Source organism: Megachile rotundata, chromosome 9, assembly GCF_050947335.1.
Source record: "Megachile rotundata isolate GNS110a chromosome 9, iyMegRotu1, whole genome shotgun sequence".
Taxonomy (NCBI): Eukaryota; Metazoa; Arthropoda; class Insecta; order Hymenoptera; family Megachilidae; genus Megachile; species Megachile rotundata.
Genome location: NC_134991.1, coordinates 17,780,211 through 17,800,112, shown reverse-complemented (window position 1 = coordinate 17,800,112; position 19,902 = coordinate 17,780,211). Strand labels below are relative to the sequence as shown.

The 19,902-nt window shown below is 45.2% G+C and overlaps 1 protein-coding gene across 12 annotated transcripts in view; it reads right to left on the bottom strand.

Annotated features, from left to right (window-relative positions):
* Positions 1 to 19,902, bottom strand: part of LOC100878243 (synaptogenesis protein syg-1) — a 162,958-nt gene that overhangs the window by 19,573 nt on the left and 123,483 nt on the right. For all 12 annotated transcript variants that reach the window (XM_076535491.1, XM_076535488.1, XM_076535482.1 and 9 more), the window contains one exon: positions 8,225 to 8,352. In XM_076535491.1, the coding sequence (XP_076391606.1) occupies positions 8,225 to 8,249 (25 nt within the window). In that variant the 5' untranslated portion in view covers positions 8,250 to 8,352. The remainder of the gene's footprint in view (positions 1 to 8,224; positions 8,353 to 19,902) is intronic.

Genomic DNA, 19,902 nt, shown 5'->3' with positions numbered 1-19,902 from the left:
TGTACACGACTGTTATTCCGCATATACGATAGTATTGTTCCTCTTGTACCGGAATACTTTTCGATTATCAATTTTCGATGAAATGAAATTACCATTAATTTCATTCCGTTTTAAAAGTCGCTCTCGTAAATAAAATTCGTTTGCGAAAAACAAAGCTTCGGATCACGCGAAGTATCGTTTATTTTAGGGGAATTTAGAGAAACGCTGGGATCGTTATTTTTCGTTAGGTACTTTCCGGTCGCGCGTCGGTTCTGGAGCGATTCTATGATCGATACAGGAATTTAATTTCGTCGTGATCGATGCGTAACATCGAAAGACGAGGAAAGTGCAATTTACGTATCGACAGAAATTTCGCGACCGTTCGCGTCCCTTGCTGCATCGAGCCTTTAAATACGCTGTACGCGTATTTAAACGCAGACTGTTACGAATCGCGAAGAGACACTAGAAGTCCGTTGAAACGTATTTAGCCAGAGGCGAGGCAACCAACCTAGAGACCACAATGCCACGAACATCGCGCGGAAAGATTAAATGATAAATTTCCAAAGCAACCGTCCACCACTCGACCGCCACTTATCCGTCCACTCTGTGCGAGACCCCTCGCTTTGTTTACCCCTCGAGGCATCGTGAAAACCGCCCATCCTCTTCACCCTCTGCTTCTTTCTCTCGCGTTCCTGTTATTTCGTTACAAAAGCCCGCGTACACGTTTCTCTTTCGTAAGCTATTCCGTCGCGGTGAATGTATAATTAATCCTAGTGTAATTAGCCGAAAGCGATCGAAAGCGTCCGGAAACGATCGAGGGGAAAGGGCGAAATTAACCAACGGTAAACGCCTTTTCGAAATATTCTCTTCACCGACAATTTTCAAATTATATCTTTCTTAATAAGACACACTCGATGTAACATAATAGTTGGTGAAATTTTCGATCCTCGAGTTTCGCTTTATCATTGGGGATCTTTATCGGAAAACGATTAAAATGGAAACAACAGAAAGTGGACTCGCGTTCGATCAGCTTCGGATCATCGGAAACAAAGTTTGCCGAAGGTAAACTTACAATTTGCCATGCTACTCCTATAGCTATTCCCTTCGATGTACCTTACAATCGAATTTTGCTACGTTTCCGAACAAATTCAGGAATGCTAGCAATTCGAGAGGCAGTGGTCGAACTCGATTAAATCTAATATTCGTATCGCGTTACTCGGTCACTCGAACGCGATGATAAATCTTGGATGATTATTTTCGAATTCTCGTATTTACATGTACATTACAGTATACGCACGCGACTCGAAGCAGCAGCAGCAGCACAATGGCAAAGTACTTTCGTATTTTCTGCGAGAAAATTTTTCCGTCGCATAAGATAAGAAAGAGAGAAAAGGTCCATTGGGCAATTTTCGTAGCGCGAGGGTCGCGTCGCGTTTGGATAGTCGGCTGGTGGAAAAAGTCGCAGACAATACGGAGCTCGCTCGCGCGAGACGTTCCCGGATGAACGAGAACGAAAGAGGGTTTGGCAGCGAGGAAAGGCGTCTAGTGTCATAAACAATAGTAATTCGTATTCTCCGGAGAGAATTATCCTGTTTGTTATTTACATCTTTCATAAATATTCGCTTTCGAGGGAAGGGCGAATAAAGAGAGATCGTTGGTAGGTTAAAGGGTAGAAAAAGAGGGTGAGAAGGCGGAGGAAATCGGGGAAGAAGTAACGAGAGACCGCGAAGGGTATATATCTTGCAGCTTTTGGGGACGATCCGGTTTCAGGACGTCGAGAAGCGTTGTTTGCTCGTTGCACGAGATCGCGATACGACGTCGTAACTAACTTTGCATTCGAACTTATTCTCGACCGTTATTTCTGAAAACTCGTGTAAATTATTTGCTCAGACGATAAGTTGCAATTCGTACAGCAACGGTCCACTCCGGGTAAAAGTGTTGGTTATACCAACGGTGGAAACGGTTCATTTCATTTCGTAGGGCGAAACATAGAATTTAACGAACAAAAGTTAAGTCGTGTTCGAACGCTGTAATCCACGATTACATCGTCCAGCGAAATTCTTTTAAGATCGGATCGCGACTTACTCGAAAAAAAGAATTTCTCGTTCGAACTGCAACACGGAACCTAATGCAGGAATTAGAAAACGAAGAAGACGAGCGTTCGAGGTTGACGGGATGCGCGTTTCCCAACGATGGAATCCGAGGAAGAGAGCAAGTTCGATGGGACGACGCGAGGCAACGCGACGGTGTGATTTCCGAGGAAACGTCGAATCCTTCGAAGGCACGAAATCACTTTAGCGAAATAGGTGTACGGAATCGCCTTGAACGGATTACCAGAAAGCTCTTTCCACGACCCGACCCATCCTCCCGCACCCTCTTATCCGGTTTCTTCTTTAGCCTCTTTTTACCTCGAAGAAATTCCAACCGAGAGAACCCTCTGCTGCGCCTTTTACGCTCGTTCAACCCTCTGCAACCCTGCTCGCTCGCGCGAGAATCAATCCTTCTTCCTTCTTCTACCAAACAAATCCACTCGTACCTTCGAAAGTTCGACGATAAATATGGGAAGTAACGACTTATTCTTTTTCGATTTTCAAACAAATATGTATTCCGCCACGAGTTCGCAACGATTCGATTCGCTCTTTCCGATTAGATCGATAACACGTATTCGAACATCGAAACGACTCGGATTAAAATCGAAGCGTTTAATCGCGGTAGCTGAACGTTCAAAATATGGAAGGGACATTAGCAACGCTGTGTTCGAAAGCGCAAAGTATATCGACAAAAGATTGATTTCGGCCATCAACCGACTTAGAAGCTTCGGGAAGAGGAGGGGCGAAGAACTGGTAGGAAGAGCAGACAGGGTTTTCGCGGCATCGATCCACGTCCTACGATCTATTTCGTTGCTCTCGAAGAGATTGCCATTGCGTCTGCATTACTCAAGCTCTCGGCCGCGTTATCAGTGCCTTTGGCCCAGAGGAGTACCCTGGCCAGATGGTTTGCTTGCCCTCTCCGTCGAACGTGTAGAATCGCGCACGAAGAAGTTACGAGTTCGTAGGCTGGTGGTGTGCGGACGTTCGACGTACGAGCGTGTTGAACGAAGAGGAAAGACGGCGCGGTGCGGCGCAGCGGCGCGAGGGGTGTGTCTGCGGGTGCATTACGCTGATTGCTGGTCGCGGCCTCTACGGAGAACACAGAGGCAAGAGAAGGTGGATGACGTAGGAGGAAAGAGGATAGAATCGGCCGTGAACCGACGAGAAAGAAGAAAAGGGAATAAGGGCCCTTCCCCTTAAGTAAGCGAACGCTCGTACATTACAGCCGCTCGCGCGGATTTTAATCCTTTAAATGAATGACACCGGTGACTCTTGCCCCCTAATCCTCTTCCCTTCGACCTTACGCGTCAGAGATTTCTCGACTGTGACGCTCTTCTTCTCCGCGCGATACGCTTGGTCGACTTTGCTCGCGTTGTTTTTTTTTTCCGAATGTTCGATCGCCTAATTACATCGAAGCTTTAATCGTATAACGCGCTGACGCTCGTTTAATTCGAAAACGCGAAACTACGCGGCGAGAAAAGTCACCGCGCGCGGTATCGGTATCGCGGTCAAGAATGGTAGGGTATGCCACGAGCGTTGCCTCTAAATTCAAGTCGTTACGACACCTCGACTGAAAAAAGCTCGCTGGTTGAAAACGAAACGCGAACGAATTGGACGACAAAGAGAAAAAGAGAGGCAAGAAAATGGAGAAAAGGGAAGGGGTGCGCCCGCGATGGTACGACGGCGAACTAAAGAGAGGCAAAGAAATCTTTTGATCGAGCATTTCCACGGATCGCAGAATCTTCGCGCGATGTCTCCTTACGCGCGTTTTCTTTCCTTCTCCGCAGGGAATTTGTTTGGCTCGCGAGCGCTCGTAATTAAGCGGAACGGTACACGGCCATGGTATAAGAAAAACGGGCAACTTTAAGGGAAGCCGAATACGAAGGGTAGTGGGAGAATCGTGTTCGCGTCCGTGGATACTCGAGTGGGCGTGAAGGTAGCGCTTCCCGAATCGAAAAGGCGCCGTTTCTTAGCTTTGCCTTTATGATTTAGCCGAGCAACGGAATAAAAGCTTGGTCAAATTAATGTGAAAGTTCGTTTTCGTATCCAGTTTGAAGGTACTTTTGGTTCGGAAGAAAATTTATACGCGTTCGAAACGTTGTTGTGTACGGTTCGTCGTTTAACAACAGGCAGAATGATACAATGGGAAATTCTCGGTATGATTATTTGCGCGTAGATAAAAGGGAGAACGCGAGGCATGCCTGGGGACAAGAAGAATAATGAGTCGCTAGCGCGTTGACGTTTACACTGTCGCGTTGCCGCGAGTAAAAAGAACGGCCACGCAATTACACGGGTATTAGCGTCTTACCTACCTCCGGGCACGTTCATTTTTTCGTTTAACCTTTGGCAAATTCTACGACGTCGTATCGTTATCGGAATCGAGAGTTTTATAATAGAACGTAATAAAGGAACGCACGGTGTCGATAATAAATAATTGTTTAGTTAATTGACCGCTGAACGATGTTCGGTAACGTTCTACGATGATCGGTATAAAAGGACTGAAAGAACGATCAAAAGATGGTGATGTTCGAAATTTTTGAACAAGCGGCCAAGTATTTTTGTCGTGACCCAGCTTCCTGTAAAGCGTAATTCGCTGACGCGAACGCCAGAAAAATTGTGGCTCTTAACCCGGCCGACAATACGGCGAGAAAAACCGGCTCTTCGTTGCAGGTTTATATTTTTATTCGGCTATGCTCGATTCATTGTTCCTTTATGTTGCGTGCAAGGTGCAACGCACCGAGCAGGAATAACCTTTTCTTTTCTTTCATAAGCTTTTCACTCGCGCGAAATTACATCGCTTCGTGTATAGCCTATTGTCTAAAAATGATTGATAGTAACTAGATATTTTTTCTTTTTCTTTCCTTAATGAAACTCAACGGTTCAATGAAAATCACTCGCGTCGCAAAACTAATTGCACGGAAGAAACATTCTACCGAATCTTCGTCGAGTTCGATTAAAGTAAGCGTTTTTCCGAAACTGTCGTATCAAAATTATCAAACGTTATCGCCTTCCTTCCTTCGAGTTTCGACAAGTTCTACCTCGAAACAATTGTCCGGTTAATTCCGAGTTCTAGCATGGTCAAATTGTTTCGAAAGCGAAACGGGACGCGTGGTTAAAACGTAAAACGCGATTCGAGCTTTAACGTCGAGATCTTGCACGGCTACCTTCTCGTTTGTTAACCACGGACGTACCGGTTCTTTCATCGTCGAGGTAACGCGCAAAGGACCGTGAAGAACTTAATTACAAGGAAAAGACGATTACGCGAGAAGAAGCGGCGCAGAAAAGAAAGTGGAAAGGGGTGAGCAGAGAAAGGAGCCCTTCGAGACAGTTGCGCGATCCGATGGAATAAAGAAAAAGGATAAAGTTTCTTCGGGATTAACGATAACGACGATAATGAAGTCGAGTGTCAGCGACGGCATCAACGGAGAAACGATTATTGTCCGACGACGGTTCAATGCGGAGAACCGTCGCATTTTTTCTTCGTCGCGAGATTCACAGGATGTTCCTTTTCCGCGAAACGACGCGCTTCTTTCCCATTTTATCGAGAGTAACAAACGAAACTTTTTAAGGTCCTTACGCGATCATCCGCTTTTTAGAAACGTTATCGCGCCTGTTTGTTCGAGGGAGCCTACCGTACGGTTCATTTAGGAACACTAGTTGTAGAAAGAATATATCGCGATCGATCGTTTACTCGTTTTATTTTGGTACAGAGACGCCCGTTCCGGAATAAACAAACGCATTAAGGACGTACATAAAGTAAAAATAAAAGGTAAAGGAAAGAAAAAAAAAGTTGCATCTGTTGCGAAAGATTCAATAGCAGACGATTTTATTACAGCAATTCGGAAGCTAAAGGCGGCGTTCAGACTCGTTTCCGGCGAGTTTCTTGCTCTACTTCTCTTCTCGGCGACCACGTCGCGTTCACCGCTGTCCAACCCCATTCTCGCTTCCTTCCCTTTTTTCCTACAAAAACGTTCAGCTTGACACGTTGTGCGCGGTTTTCTCAATGACTAGTAAAAGATCAAGGTTTTTCAACGGTACCGATACAGACTCTTGGAAACTTTACAAAATTTTCACGACAATATCGTTACTATTAATTATCAGGATACGACCGTTTAATGTTTTTATAATACTACGGTTGGGAGAGTGTCGAGACAACCTAGAGAAAATTTACGAATAATTTAGGGATATGACGAAAGAGTTTAGAGAGAACCAAGAACCTAGGAATTAATAATAAAAAAAATGTTCCGACTGCCGTTAGCATTTTGTTGGTAAGAGATCCGGGGCTGTTAAGCGAAATGAATCGAGAGACGATATTTGAATATAATTTTGCGGACGCGTGTAGTTTTCTTTTCAGAATTTTTACTGACGTTCGTTCGAAGAAAAATACGCAGCAAGGACGGGGTCAGTGAATACTGGTGGTAACAACCCACTCTTCCGAGGGTTTTAAGTAGGTAATTGTAAGTAAATGAGTCGGACCACGCTCGCTTTCGTGTACTCGTTTCTCCGAAACCTTATTTCTTTTTTTTTTTTCGAAGGAGAGAAAAAACAAAATCTAGGCTTGAAAGGGTAGCTGGGGATTTAATTAAAAAATTTTTTTCAAACGAATGGCTCGCGCAACGCCGTTGAATAGCGGCATTACTGCCAGCACTTTCCTTTAACCGTAGACCCGTAGACACATTCGGCCAGCAATTTATGCGGATAAAACGTACGGTAGAATCTTGGCGAAATACGAAAACGACGCACGATTTCGCCGATACCGCTGCGACGCTGTCGAAGCTATTTCGAATTAGTGCTGTTTAACACGAATTAGAAATAGTAAAAATGTAATAACGATCGGTATCGAGGATCGACGAGTATCGCTTGTAAACGCGATATAACGAATGTAACCAATTCCGTTTGGACTTTCAATTTCGCGCTAGGCTTTGAGCTCGTTCTACATGGATTTACATGACCGCCAATATGGACGCGGCGCGGTTTATCGAGTCCATCCACTATTCCTGTCAGACGGATTTGTTAATTTAAAAGGTAATATCCGTGCGCGTGCATGAATTATTATCTCTCTTTTGGCTGGGTTAAAACCAATAATCTATGGTGTATGCGATCGGGTGTAGCATTGTTTCGTATCCTGATTTTTATCCACCTTCGATAGCACGGTTCTATGGGAGTGAAATCCATTGAATCGTTTCGATCGACATCGACGCGTATTAATAAAATTCTAGTTAGGTTTTTCGTTCGATCGACGATATTTTTCCGCGTGTTCGTGATCGTTACGCAGCTTCGACATACTATTTTTTCCGCATCGGTCGAACGAGAAACGTACGACAGGGCACTATACGTTTTACTTAGGTCGAATGATTCGACTAGGGCCAGGGGTCGATTCGGCAGCTACCTACGAACAAGTATTTATTGTCGACAGACACGTAACGTCCACTTTGGAGGCAGAAACTTATCTCGAGGAAAGTTTAGTAGCGGAATCGAGAGTAGGGTGGGCGCAGAAAAGTTGGCTGCTTCGAGGTTACACGCCGGTGCTAACAATGAACTGGCTGGAATCGCGATAGACGGGTTAAAGTCGGAAAAGGGTGGCGTGGCGGCGTCCTTTTTTCTACCCTCTCGCCAGATAACGCTTACCTGCGATCTTTCATATTTTACTTTGAAACTTTGCACTTGAAGGCGCGCGTATTTTACACGTTCCTGCTGCGAGATTTATCAAAAGCTTTTTTAATAACTACATTCCTCCTTTATCGCTTTCAATTTCATTAATTTTAATTTTATCGTATAAGCGTTTCCCTTTTATTATCGACGTATGCACGCGTACGCGCGTACTCCAAGTTTTCATTTTTTCCCTATGCTCGTTCAACCGTTTTTTCCTGGAATTCATTTCATTTAGATTAAACTCGTGTAAGTTCAATTTTTATTCCCATATTTCCCTTTCTTTTTTGCGATATGTACCAGTTAGTAAATTCAAAAGGCTATCATCGCGAGAAGCTGTGCACTGTTCCGCATACACTTAGGATAATTAAATTTCACGAAAAACTGTTTTAATAACGAACGAATTTTTCGCTTCGAACAAAGTTGCAGTTTCATGTATTCTTGTCGAACGTACGACGCGAAATCGCTTATCGTTAAGCGGAATCAAGGTAAAGCCCGACACTCACCTTTTGATCTTTTTGCCAAATACATTGACCCATCTTCCCGTGCACGAGACAGATCAGCTTCGCATCCTGACCAGGATTCACTTCGGTATATTGCGGTGTCTCTTTGAATTGTTGAACACCAAGGCAAGCTGAAAGTATAAAAAGAAAAATCTCGTTAACTCTTACACGCGTACTTTTTGAACGATATTACCCCGTACCTACCTACCATAGCAACCGCTAATTTTTTTCTCGGATAGTTTATTACGGAATAAAAGGAACTTTTCGCGTCGTAATTGAACGAACGAACGGAAAGTTTTATCTTGAAACGATGAGAAGATAAACAAGGATTGGTCGTTATTACAATACCTCTATACATATAAGAGCAGTTTTATCCGGATATTAAAAGAGGAATTCCTGGTTAAAGTTCTTATTTAATTCGCAACTTTACCAAATTCGCTTAACTCGTCCTAGTCCGAGTCCAGATTCATCGAATCCATTGTGACGGACTGCTTCGTCGATAAATTATCTCAACGGGATAATCGTCTACTTATTTTGCTGCTTAATTTGGTAAATATGGTATTGTAATATTTTTCAACAAGATGACAATATAAAATTGAAAATTATATTTCTTTTCAACTTTAGCAAAATAATAGGAGCAAAGGACGCGTTAATCGTTGGGAAGCGTACTTCGTCATTTTACCAGCAAAATCCATTGTAAACATAGAAAAGCATCCTCTTTGCCGACGTATAGAAGATTTATCCTACCACATTATTTCGTGAAAAACTTCGCGTTTCTCCCTTGGTATTAAGCGTCTTCTCTTTTTAACGATATTCCTGTTATACTCTGTACGCGTAACGTTACAACCGATCGAAACATTAACGTCGCGAAGGCATTAAATTTAAATCTACTAATTCTCGATAACTCGGAGATAGAATATTTTCTTAGTCGTTTTCTCTAGTCGTTCTTTTTCGCTCGAAAATTATTAGTATTCATTGTCGAGTTTGTAACGATCGGTGAGTCTCTATTCGACGAGTCTCGTTTGCATCGTCCGGAACGCGACGTGAAACTTTCAGCCAGGCTGTTGCAGGATTGCACCGTTAAAAATTCAATTTTTCACCGAGATGGAAATGATTAATAAAGCATGCTTTTTGCCGGGCGCTCGGTTACCGCGGTCACGGAAATAACTTTGCAAAATTAACAAACTCGCGATGCACAGCTTCCGTTTCCCTCGTCGCGCAAACGAGATGCGTATTTTTACCGGAGTCAGAACAGACGTTGTCCCGTGAAAGTAACTCTACCACCTACCAGAATTACGTACCATCGAATTCAATTTGTTCGAATTTGAATAACGATCATAAATTCTAATCGATATACAATTAGTTATATCAAGTACGGTATCGCTTGATTCACCGTATATCTCTTAATTCGATTAATACGTTAGAAACTAAAACAGATTTCTATGAATCAGTAACGCGTACCTACAGCCGTTCGCGGAAGTAACGAGAAACGCTTACGTTCGACATCGTTATAACATATGTGTATATGTATAATGTATAATTCGTGCTTCGAAAACAATATCGCAACTAAAGTCTGAGGAAGATATTGAAAATGTACATCCTAGGATAAACTTAAACTCGATAAACGACGTTGTACCGATAGGTGGCGAGTGAAAATTTCGTGCTGTTAAATTGGCGAATTAACGATTCGAGGTCGCGAACATTTTTGCGAACGACTGTACTCGAATCGATATAGAGCACGGTTGTTATTCGAAATAAACTGTAATTACAGCTAATATTCATCCGTAATTGGTTATTGTTAAAGAAACGGTCATAACAATGATTATTATTCGTGTCTCTGTGGATTATTCGGATCAGTTAACGACCGCGAAATATCGAAAGAGTCCGCGAGAAAACAAACTGACACGGCGGGATAAGTTGGCGTTGGTCGCGCATCTTCGATAAACTGCTCCGTACATATTACGTAGATACTTATACACCGCGAGGACATCGAGAAAATAATTTATGGAGGTGATTCACGGTCGAGACAAAGACCTTGTCCAAAGTTACGATGTAACTTTCCTTGAATTATGCATCCCCGAGAACTACGCCACTTATTTTCACCGGCTAACTGTAGATAAAGCGGTAGAGGAATTCGGTGCACCTCCTGGATAGTTATCCACGTACTGGGCTTACGAATTAATATCGCGGTATCGAGAATACTTCGCGATAGAATGTTTCGGCGGAATATTCGAAGCGGTTCGAGTACCGATAAAATCTAATATCCATTTGCTACAATGTTGGATCGCCTGTTCGCTTTTCCTAACTCGATTTGTTCGCTTGCGACTTTCGCCAATTATCGCCAGCGAAAAGATTCAAAGCGTTTCATCGAAACGTATTAAATGAAATATCGAAACGATAAGGGAGATAAGGGAGATAAGGGAGAAGCGATCGATGATCCAGAAAATAGGTACGGTAAAAGTTTCGCAACAGGTCGGGTGATTCGAGAAAATTCGAAACTCCGAGTCTGACGATTCGTTAATCGTGTTTGTACATCGACGAGCAGAGAAGACGGGACAAATACATACTCGCGACGAAATCGTTCGAATTTCTAGTCACGGCGATAAGCGATTCGAGTAGAAATTACAAATTTATCGACTCGCGATCGAAGAATACGCGTTTTCTTTCGCGCGACCAACTTTTCTGGATCGACGATTTCCCGCTGAAGAGAGCCTCCGTGAAGCTTTTCCGTTGCTCCGATGCATTTACATCGATCCGTCGATACGCGCGACGGTAATTTAAAAGGACAACGTTTTTGCAACACTCGCGCGGCAACCAATCGATTGAAAAAAAAGAAAAAGTTACATCGCACGAGGTAGAACAAATGCTCTGTCCGACGACGAAAAGGGAAAGAGCGACGCGGCGCGACGCTTCGACGTTTCGACGTTCAAGAGAGGAAGAGACATTTTAAATTAAAGCCGAGCGATAAAACAGCGTGCTCCGTATTTGTTCCTTTTTCAATTCCGTGATTTGTAAAGCGTGGAAAAAGTTGTCGAACGTTCGTTCGGACGATCAACGCTGACACGGTTCACCCAATTTTTGCTTTGACCCGTTTGATCGGGAACGAAAGACATCGTGAACCTGTTAACGCGTTTGTCGAAAGATCGTACGATTAACGAGCGCGGTCGACTGATTCTGGAAACCCGGTATAGCGGCTGGAAAACCAGATGAGAGATTAATAATTGGACGATTCGGAAGCCAATCAGTAGGAAGCAGCGAGACGGAAAACCGTAATGCGGGCGAACACCGAAAGCGCGTCCACCGAATCGAGAACGAGAGAAAAGAAAAGAGAAAGAAACATCGTCTGCCACTAATAACGGGATTAAAGCTGTTTTATTGCGCTATGCTCGTGACAATGTATTGATTTATTCGCGTTCGGAGAAGGAACGTCGTAAATATACGATTACAAGGTAGGGAGAAAATATTGCGCGACTCGAACGCGTTTAACTCTTCGCGAGAAACAAACGAATCGAGAGTATCGCTTCATTGGATTTGGCAGAGAACAGAGATTAATCTACCTGTTGTAACGGGGGGGAATTCGCTGCGACAGAGAACGGAACAAAGATTACTAGAGGTATAGTTGTCGCAGCGGAGAAAAGAGGTAATCGTTGTAGCGAAGAGCGATCGTTTTAGGATAATTAGAGATTTTCTCGAACGATTCGCTGGTTGTCGTTTGCGCGATAGCGAACCGTTGCTCCGTTACGCGTTTAAAGAACAAAAACGATGCCGTTCGCGATCAGAGTAATACGTTCGTTCGGGGTGAAATTAGTAATCGACGGGCACGTCGAAAAGGTCAGCTGTTTACCTGATCGGACACGAGAAACGATCGTAATTGCTTGGTAATCCGCGGGCAGAATCGAAACCGAATCGGGCCGGGAGAGTCGCTTGCCGTGAAATTGCTCGCATTCGCGGCATTACCGCTGCTTCGTTTCTAGACAAGGTTCCGGCTTTTTGCGTCTTCGATCGATACTCCGTCGGCTGTCGATAAGATTAACTGCGACGCTTTTTCCTTTCCGCCACTTCAATTAATTCCTTCGCTAAAAACCTATCGAAACACCTATCGAATAAGAGACACGAAATATTTCCATTTCCCGTTTGTACTTTGTCCGTATCGTAATAAATAACGTCGAAGATCCTTCGTTCGCCGAGAGACCGGAGAGATCCGCGTTAATAGATTAGATCGGTTAAAAAGCAAAATTGTTTCGTAACGGGTGAGCACCCGGTGAAATTTATCGCGGGGACGCAACGCGAATATGCGTTTCCGCTGGTCGCTCGTCCCAAAGCGATGTTGGGCCAAGCTTTAATAGCGATATACAGCCACCGCAGACCCGGCGCCACGATCACGCGTGTTCTCGTCCCCGTCCCTCTGTATTCCTGGTGGTACGCGTGAATCAACCGGACCTACATATTCCCCGAGGTAATTAATATTAATCGTAAGTATCAAAGTAGTCGCCAGGAGACTACGGATTCCCATTTGCTCGAGCGTGTTTACGTTTGCTTGCGACGCTACGCGAATAGAGCGTTCTATCAACTTTGTTTCATCGATGTCGAGTCAATTTCAGGTTTAAACGGTAAATGTCATTGAATTTTCGAGACTGTTACGAAACAGGAAGTCGATACTACTCGTTGCATACGTTCGATTAAAAACCGATACGTCGTATCGATCATACTAAAGACGATACCTTGAACGGACGATAGTTAAATTGAGTAAAGCGGTCGGTGATATCGGAGCAAGAGAGAAAGTGAGAGAGGAGAAAGGGTAAAGAAATTCAACGACACGGTGCGTCGATATTTCTCGGTAACGAGTAGCTGGCTGGGAACGACGCTAGGATAAATTCCACGCTCGTTCGCGGTTAAAATATCGGCTGTACGACCGCAAAACACATCGGCCCCGTTTTTCATTTCCCACGTTTTTCCCCTCTGTGTTTCTCGTCGTCGCCGGCTTATCCGTGCGATTTAACGGAATTAATATCCGCGCGCGTGACCAGATCGTTAAGCCTGGTCCGCGTGTGTACCGACCTGTGTACACGAATAATCTATAGATTGGCCGAACACGATGCACACGACCATCGCGGATGACCGTTCGATTCGAACCGGGAACATCCGGCTCGCGAACCGGTCGTATCTCTTCGAAGTTCGTTCGCGACCTTATTTGTACGTCGTCAGGATTATAGACGAAGCGAGTCTCGCCTGTTATCGCAACGTTGTCGACAACAATGTCGATTTTTCGACTTGCCGACGGTTCTTTCGATAGCGTAACTCGAAAGCGTATTCGGTATCGAGCTATTAACGTGTAGCCATAACTAAGACCTTGGACATAACGCACGATCGTGAATATCGTCGAAAAGGGGAAAAAAAAGGGCGAAGATCGAAACGAGATCCTCCCCGATGCTACGATAACCGGTACTCGTCCACGAACGAAGGAACGAGGAAAGATCATCAGCATCGACGGATGCTTTTAGAAAACCATTAAACCGACAGTCCTCTCCGATCGTTCATCCTCCCTTTTGTTCCCTTCCCTCCTCCCGTGATTTCATTTCTCGCGGAGACGGCTAAAAATCTGTAGCACGGTCCGCGAGACTCGTTGAATATTTATTCAAGCCGTGTTTCCAGGTTGTACGGTCTCGAAATAGATGGAAGTGCATACGAACACACCGGGTACGCGGTTGGAATGCAAAATAAAAACGTACGACGTTAACGCACCACCGTGCCATCGACTTTTTACCCTGTCTCACCCTCTGCTGTATCCTTTCTTCTCCATCTTGTTTCCGTCCCGGCGCCCTCCTTCCTCTAAATCTCGCTATTTCTTTTTCCGTCCGTTTAGTCGGACTACGCGGATTCTTCGAAGCGGAAATACGGCGTGTCGTCCTTCGGCGAAAATTCGCTGGACGACGGTTCCGGTCGCAGAGCGTTCTCCTTACGTTAGCACGTTTCGCGAACGCCTCTATACGCTCTAGAGTCGACGTCGTTGACGCTAATCATCCCTCTCCTAGGGAACTACCAACTACTAACGGTCTATACAAGGAAATCACGCGGTTCCAGTTAGGTGGTCAAACGAATGCGCGTATGTGAAGCACGTGCTGGCTACGTGGTGCATATAGCTGCATACGGGTGCATATAGGTACATATATGTGCATATAGAAGCGCACTTTGGCATAGCCGGCATTTTCTCCGTTGGAACGCTCTATCGGACAAAGGGCCTTCTGATAAATTCCATTCGACTCGACAACGAACCGTTCCCCGCCAGAAATATATTTTTTTATGCCCTCTTCCTCCTTCTCGTTTCTCATCGGCAGCCAGCCTTTCAGTTCGATTCCTCCTTTTTCACGAACTGCAACCCCCGCTGCCACCGGCTGCGAGATTTACGATTACCGATTTACGCCCACGCCTTATTTACGAGCCGAGTCGAAGGAGAGGAAAAAACGGACTGTTCGGTAGTCGTGCTTTTTGCTGGAACTCGCCAGTTTTAAATGCCGGAGGATAAAGTTTTCCTTGTACACGTATTTCATAATGCGTATACGTATATGTATATAGAAATTTCCTATAATCGTATCGCGTCGCTATTTCCGTTCGGTAAAGTAAGTAATAACAACGGCCTAGACTCTAAACAAATTCGAGCGCAAAAAATGAAATTTAGTCGTATCAAATGTCGGCCAGTTAATAAAGCGAATTGGCTTTCTTGCCGGGAAACGATGGCAACTTTTGTATACCTCTAATATCTGTTGGATCGGCCGGAATGCGTGTGCCAGCGGTATCACGGTGGCAGAGGGTTGCGGACCAGGCTGACCGTGCAAGAGCCGACTATAACGTCGGCTTTCACCCTCTCTCGTCCCCCTTTTCTACTTTATTTGCTTTGCAGTCGCAAGAGAGGAGACGAGAGCGTACAGCCAGGGTGAGAGGAACGACATTTTTCACAGAGCCGCGTGCTTTCAACTGTTATTTCAACGAAAATTCGCCAACGGCTCGCCATTGTCCTCGAGCTGCTGCTAGCTACACATGGGCTCAGATATTGCCACGATTTTTTTTCCCCACTCCCGACGCAGGAACGGGCAACGTATGCGCGTTAGGATTTTACGCGTTAGTTTCCCGGTGTAGCGTATTTTTCGCTCCCCTTTTTTTCTTCTTTTTTTTGTAAAATGTAAATGATGCCGCGTCGCTGGATGGGATGGAACGACTTTGAAAGTTCGAAGCAATCTCGCGTACTATTCTGGAAAAAAATATATATTTTCCCCTGTTACGAGCGATAACGACTACAAAAGGTTAAAGACGATTCGTTCCAGCTACGTTCGAATTTCGGATAAAATAGTGTTGTTCCGCGCGATCTACCCGCGAGAGAACTCGAGCGAATGGGAAAAATTAGTTACGCGAGTCGAATAATGCGAGCGTAATAAAAATTTCACCGCTGCACGAGGGTTAATTTTTGTCCCAAGGAATCACGACTTTAGAGTCTGTGCCGATTTTTGGGTAATGAAGGCCTCCCATTGTTCCCCTGTGTGCCGGAAGGATTGGCCCATTTAACAACGTAGACGCCAGCTATTTCGGATATGAGTTTCGGGAAGAAAGAACTCGTCGGCGCGGCGGCTGGGATTGCACGAATCTCGGTGTAGCGATCCGACCGAGTCACTCTCGCTACGAATTCTTTTAATTTCGCCCCGTCGACTCTACAAACAACCGTTTATCGAGCAACGAAATTAGTTATTACTCTTTCTCGTTGACCTTTTGTTCGCGGTTTTAAATAGAATTTCAACGAAAAGACATCGTACGTAATTTCAGCGGACGTCCTTTGCTTTTCGCAGCGATCTTTTGTTCTCGATAACGAAAGACGAAGAAAAGAGAAACAAGGAAGCAGCGGCGTAGGCAAAATTTCGGTGCTATCGTCGAAACGCTTAATGGAGCGTTCTAATGAAACGCCTAGGCAGAGAGCGTCGAATCGGAAGGAGGAAGGTCCGCTTTATTTTCTATTTTTCCCAGGAGAATGCCGATGACCCGACGAAAAGAACAAAGCGGAAAGGTGAAAGTACGTTTGAAACGAACTAGCAGAAAAATTGATCGTTTTCCCGTGGGAGAGAAAGAAGAGAGAAAGAAGGGGCGGTCCAGCGCAATTAAGATCAAAAGTTCGTCTATCGACGCTGCTTAATGAGCAAGCCAGGGTATGGGACTCGAGCCAGACGCTTTCGAGGGTTGTTACCGAGAAGCTGCATAAAATTAGCGATACTCCTTTCGCGCTATTATCCTCGGAATACGCGAACGAAACTTATAGTAGTCCTTGAAAAAAAGTTTCTTTCCGAACACACTCGAAGATACGGACGTTGAAATCGTCGATGAAATTCTATTCGGAATGCTTTCGTATCGTTTATCGTCGTTATCGAGCAACTATCGTCGCAATCGCTTCAAGGCTCTTCGAGAAAAATTTCTCGTTCTACTAACCCCTCGGCCATGGTCGTACCGCGGAAGAGTCCGCTGTATGTAATAACGGGAGCAGAGGAATCTTACGAAACCCTTACTCCGTAACGATCTTGTGAAAATGTACTATATTACGCGCATCCGGTTCCACTGTTACAGCGAGCGCGTGAACGAAACAAATGTACGTGTATACATATTTAAAAATATGTACACGCGGAATATACGTGTGGGTATATATGTACGTGTACGTATATTTCGTCGGTTGTTTCAAAAGTTCCGACAGAAGAATGGTGCAGAGCAGGATAAAAAAAAAAGCGAAGAAAAGAAAGGAAGAAGAAAAAAAAAGGAGAGAGAAAGATCGTCGAGAGGATGGGTATGATGAAACGGCTGGCACGGCTGGTGGAAATCTGAAGGGTGCAACTGGACGTTGGCGAAAAGAGAAAATCTCGCGGTAGAAAATGAGGGAGGGAGTAAAAACGGTCGGAGGTGAAAAAAGCGTAGGGGGAATAGGATCAACAAACAGATTAATCTGTGTTACGTCCTGGACGTAGTCCGTGGCCTGGTTACAAGCGAAAGCGGGGAAAAGAGAACGATACGCTGCGCTGGAAAACAAGAAAAACGATAGACCCTGGCCAGAATGGAGGTGGATGCGATACAGCAGAAGAGGGGAGAATTTCATTCTCTAAAGGTCGTTCATCAAATGGCGAAAAGCGAAATATTCTCGGCTGTCTGGCTATTTCGACAATCGCTCGTCGCGAGAGTCATTGTTCGCTTCTTTCTTCCCTGTTACGAAAATCTTGATACAGACGGCAACGAGAAGGAGGTTCAACTCGTAACACGACCGTGAAACTGTGGAACAAAATGTATCGAACTCGATCGCGATTTCAAACTGGATATCCGTTTATACGCGGCACTCTTTGAAAATATAGAAGTCGTTGTCGGTGAAACTACAGATCCGTTGTTGAAGATAAACGATAGCAGGAGTAAGGTTACGCGCGGTTCAAAGAGTCTATTTCGGTTTCGTTAGGAATAACCAACTCGTTAAGGCTCCATCTAGAGCGTATAAACGCGAGAAGGCGATCTCCAAGCGGGAGAAACTAAATAGAAAATGGTTCCCTAGGCTGAACGCGTACAATGGAGCTCGGGTGTAGGTTGCAGAAACGAAAGAGAAGGGTGAACGGGGATAGGATGAGATGGCACGGTGTATAGTGTATAGGCTGTTTTCTCGCTAACCTAATTTGGTCCTCATCGAGGATACAAACCCGTTTAAGCCGGCCACCCGTTGCCAGTCCACGAGGGTTGGCGACTCGCTGGGGGTGGTGACTCCATTTCCAGAGGCTGCCGCCTCTGCGACCGAGAGTGAATTATCGCGTACTACAAACCCGTCCAACCTACTCCTCTTCCTCCTATTCTTCCTCGTCCTCCTCCTCCTCCTCCTCCTCCATCTCCTCTTCCCGTTCCCTGAGCAGCATTTTTTCGTTGGCGCGGCACGAGCGAGGCCCGACCTGCTCGTTTTCGCGTACCACCAGGAATCTCTACACTGCGCGGTACACCGGCCCCGTAGCTATTTTCATTACACGAATTCGGTGTATCGCGATGGAATGCTGACACTCCATTGTGTCCTCGACCCGGACGGAGCCGAGAACGTTAAACCGCGGGGAATACCGGCTGGATAAGCCAGGTCCGAGCAAGGAAATTGTAGCGACGCGACGCAACGATAATCCAGCTTCGTGCTGAAAGTTTCAAGAATTTGTCGGCTGAACAAAGAGCCGCTTGTTCAGAGGTACATCGAAAGTTTTGCGCGAAAGAGAAGCCTCGCGCCGACAAAGATCGAACGTATACCGATACTTTGAAAGTTTTTCGAACTCGTTCGAAGCGGCAGGTTGACGAACGAAATAAGAACGACGCGAAACCGAGAGAATTTCAATTCCCAACGGTGTAGACGATTTCGCTGGACATGTCCTGCGTGCAACAAGTACTCGCGTTATACCGTCGAGGGGTGAATTGCCCGAGGAACTACGCTGTTTACCAGCGACTGAAAGGAGTTAATCGAATGGCGCAAGATATCGTTGATGAAAGAAGGTTCTGAAGCTCGTCCGTTGAAAACTTTATGGGACAACAACGTAACGAAGCAAAGAAAAATGTGATCGACCGAGCCGTAAGAAAGAGAGTCTCGACGTGTTTTCAACGATAAACTTTTTTATCCCTATCTTGTGTTTTTTCTTCTCCCATCTAGGATACAAAGGTGTCATGATCCTCGTTAACGAGCAGATTCACGCGAGTTTTTAGCTGGATGTAGAAAACGTTGTTACCGCGTCTCCCCAGCCGGAAGTCAGATACGTTTCACGAGATATACTTTCTTGCACGCGTTTCTCTGTGAATACGAGTCTTTTGTAACGCACGGTTTCCGGAATTGTGCCAAGCGAATGCCGGCAGAAGGAATGCAATTAAAAACTCGCACCCTGGTATCTCGTTAGTTCGGAAGAAGGACGCCAAATGATCATCTGTTTCTTGCGTTGTTCTTTCTCGTTCGTGTTTCGATGCTCGAGACAAACGCGACACAGCAAATATCTTTCTAATAAACGGAGATTCCTCGCGATCCCTCGATAATTTACAAAATCAACCGTATTCGTATTCGAAAATTTCGACGAGAAGAAAACGTACGAAACGACGATAGAAAATTCTGCGAGATTTCCACGAAGAAGATTAAAATTCAACGTCCAATCGGAAAATCGACGCGCACGTAGGACAGTAGAGCGCAATTACTTAAGAGAACCTCTTTCGGGATTCTCGACGCGTGTTTCGCAATAAACGAAGAAGTAGTTCGAAGCAGCAACGTTGTCGCGAAGGTAAATGAGGCGCGTGGCTGGTGATGTTGTACGGCGTACGGAGTGGAGAATCGGGTCACATAGATTAAAACGGAATTTCCCTGGATGGCAAACTGCGAAGAGAAAGGGCGACAGGAAAGATAAGTACGACGGCGCATCGTGTTTGGAAATCGTGCACGCGTTTTCATTTTCTACCGCGCACCCCCTGAACTTTCTGGACCGGAGCTTCTTTCGCGCGAGAACGAACGAAGCAATGTACCATAGACGGGTGAAAAACGTCGAAATAACCCACGAGAGATCAACGCGGTGGTACCGACGGCCTCATTCAAGATTCATGATTAAACTTCGAATCTGGCGCGCGCCACTTTTTCGATTAACCCGTCACCGCGCTCTACACCGCTCCGCACCGCT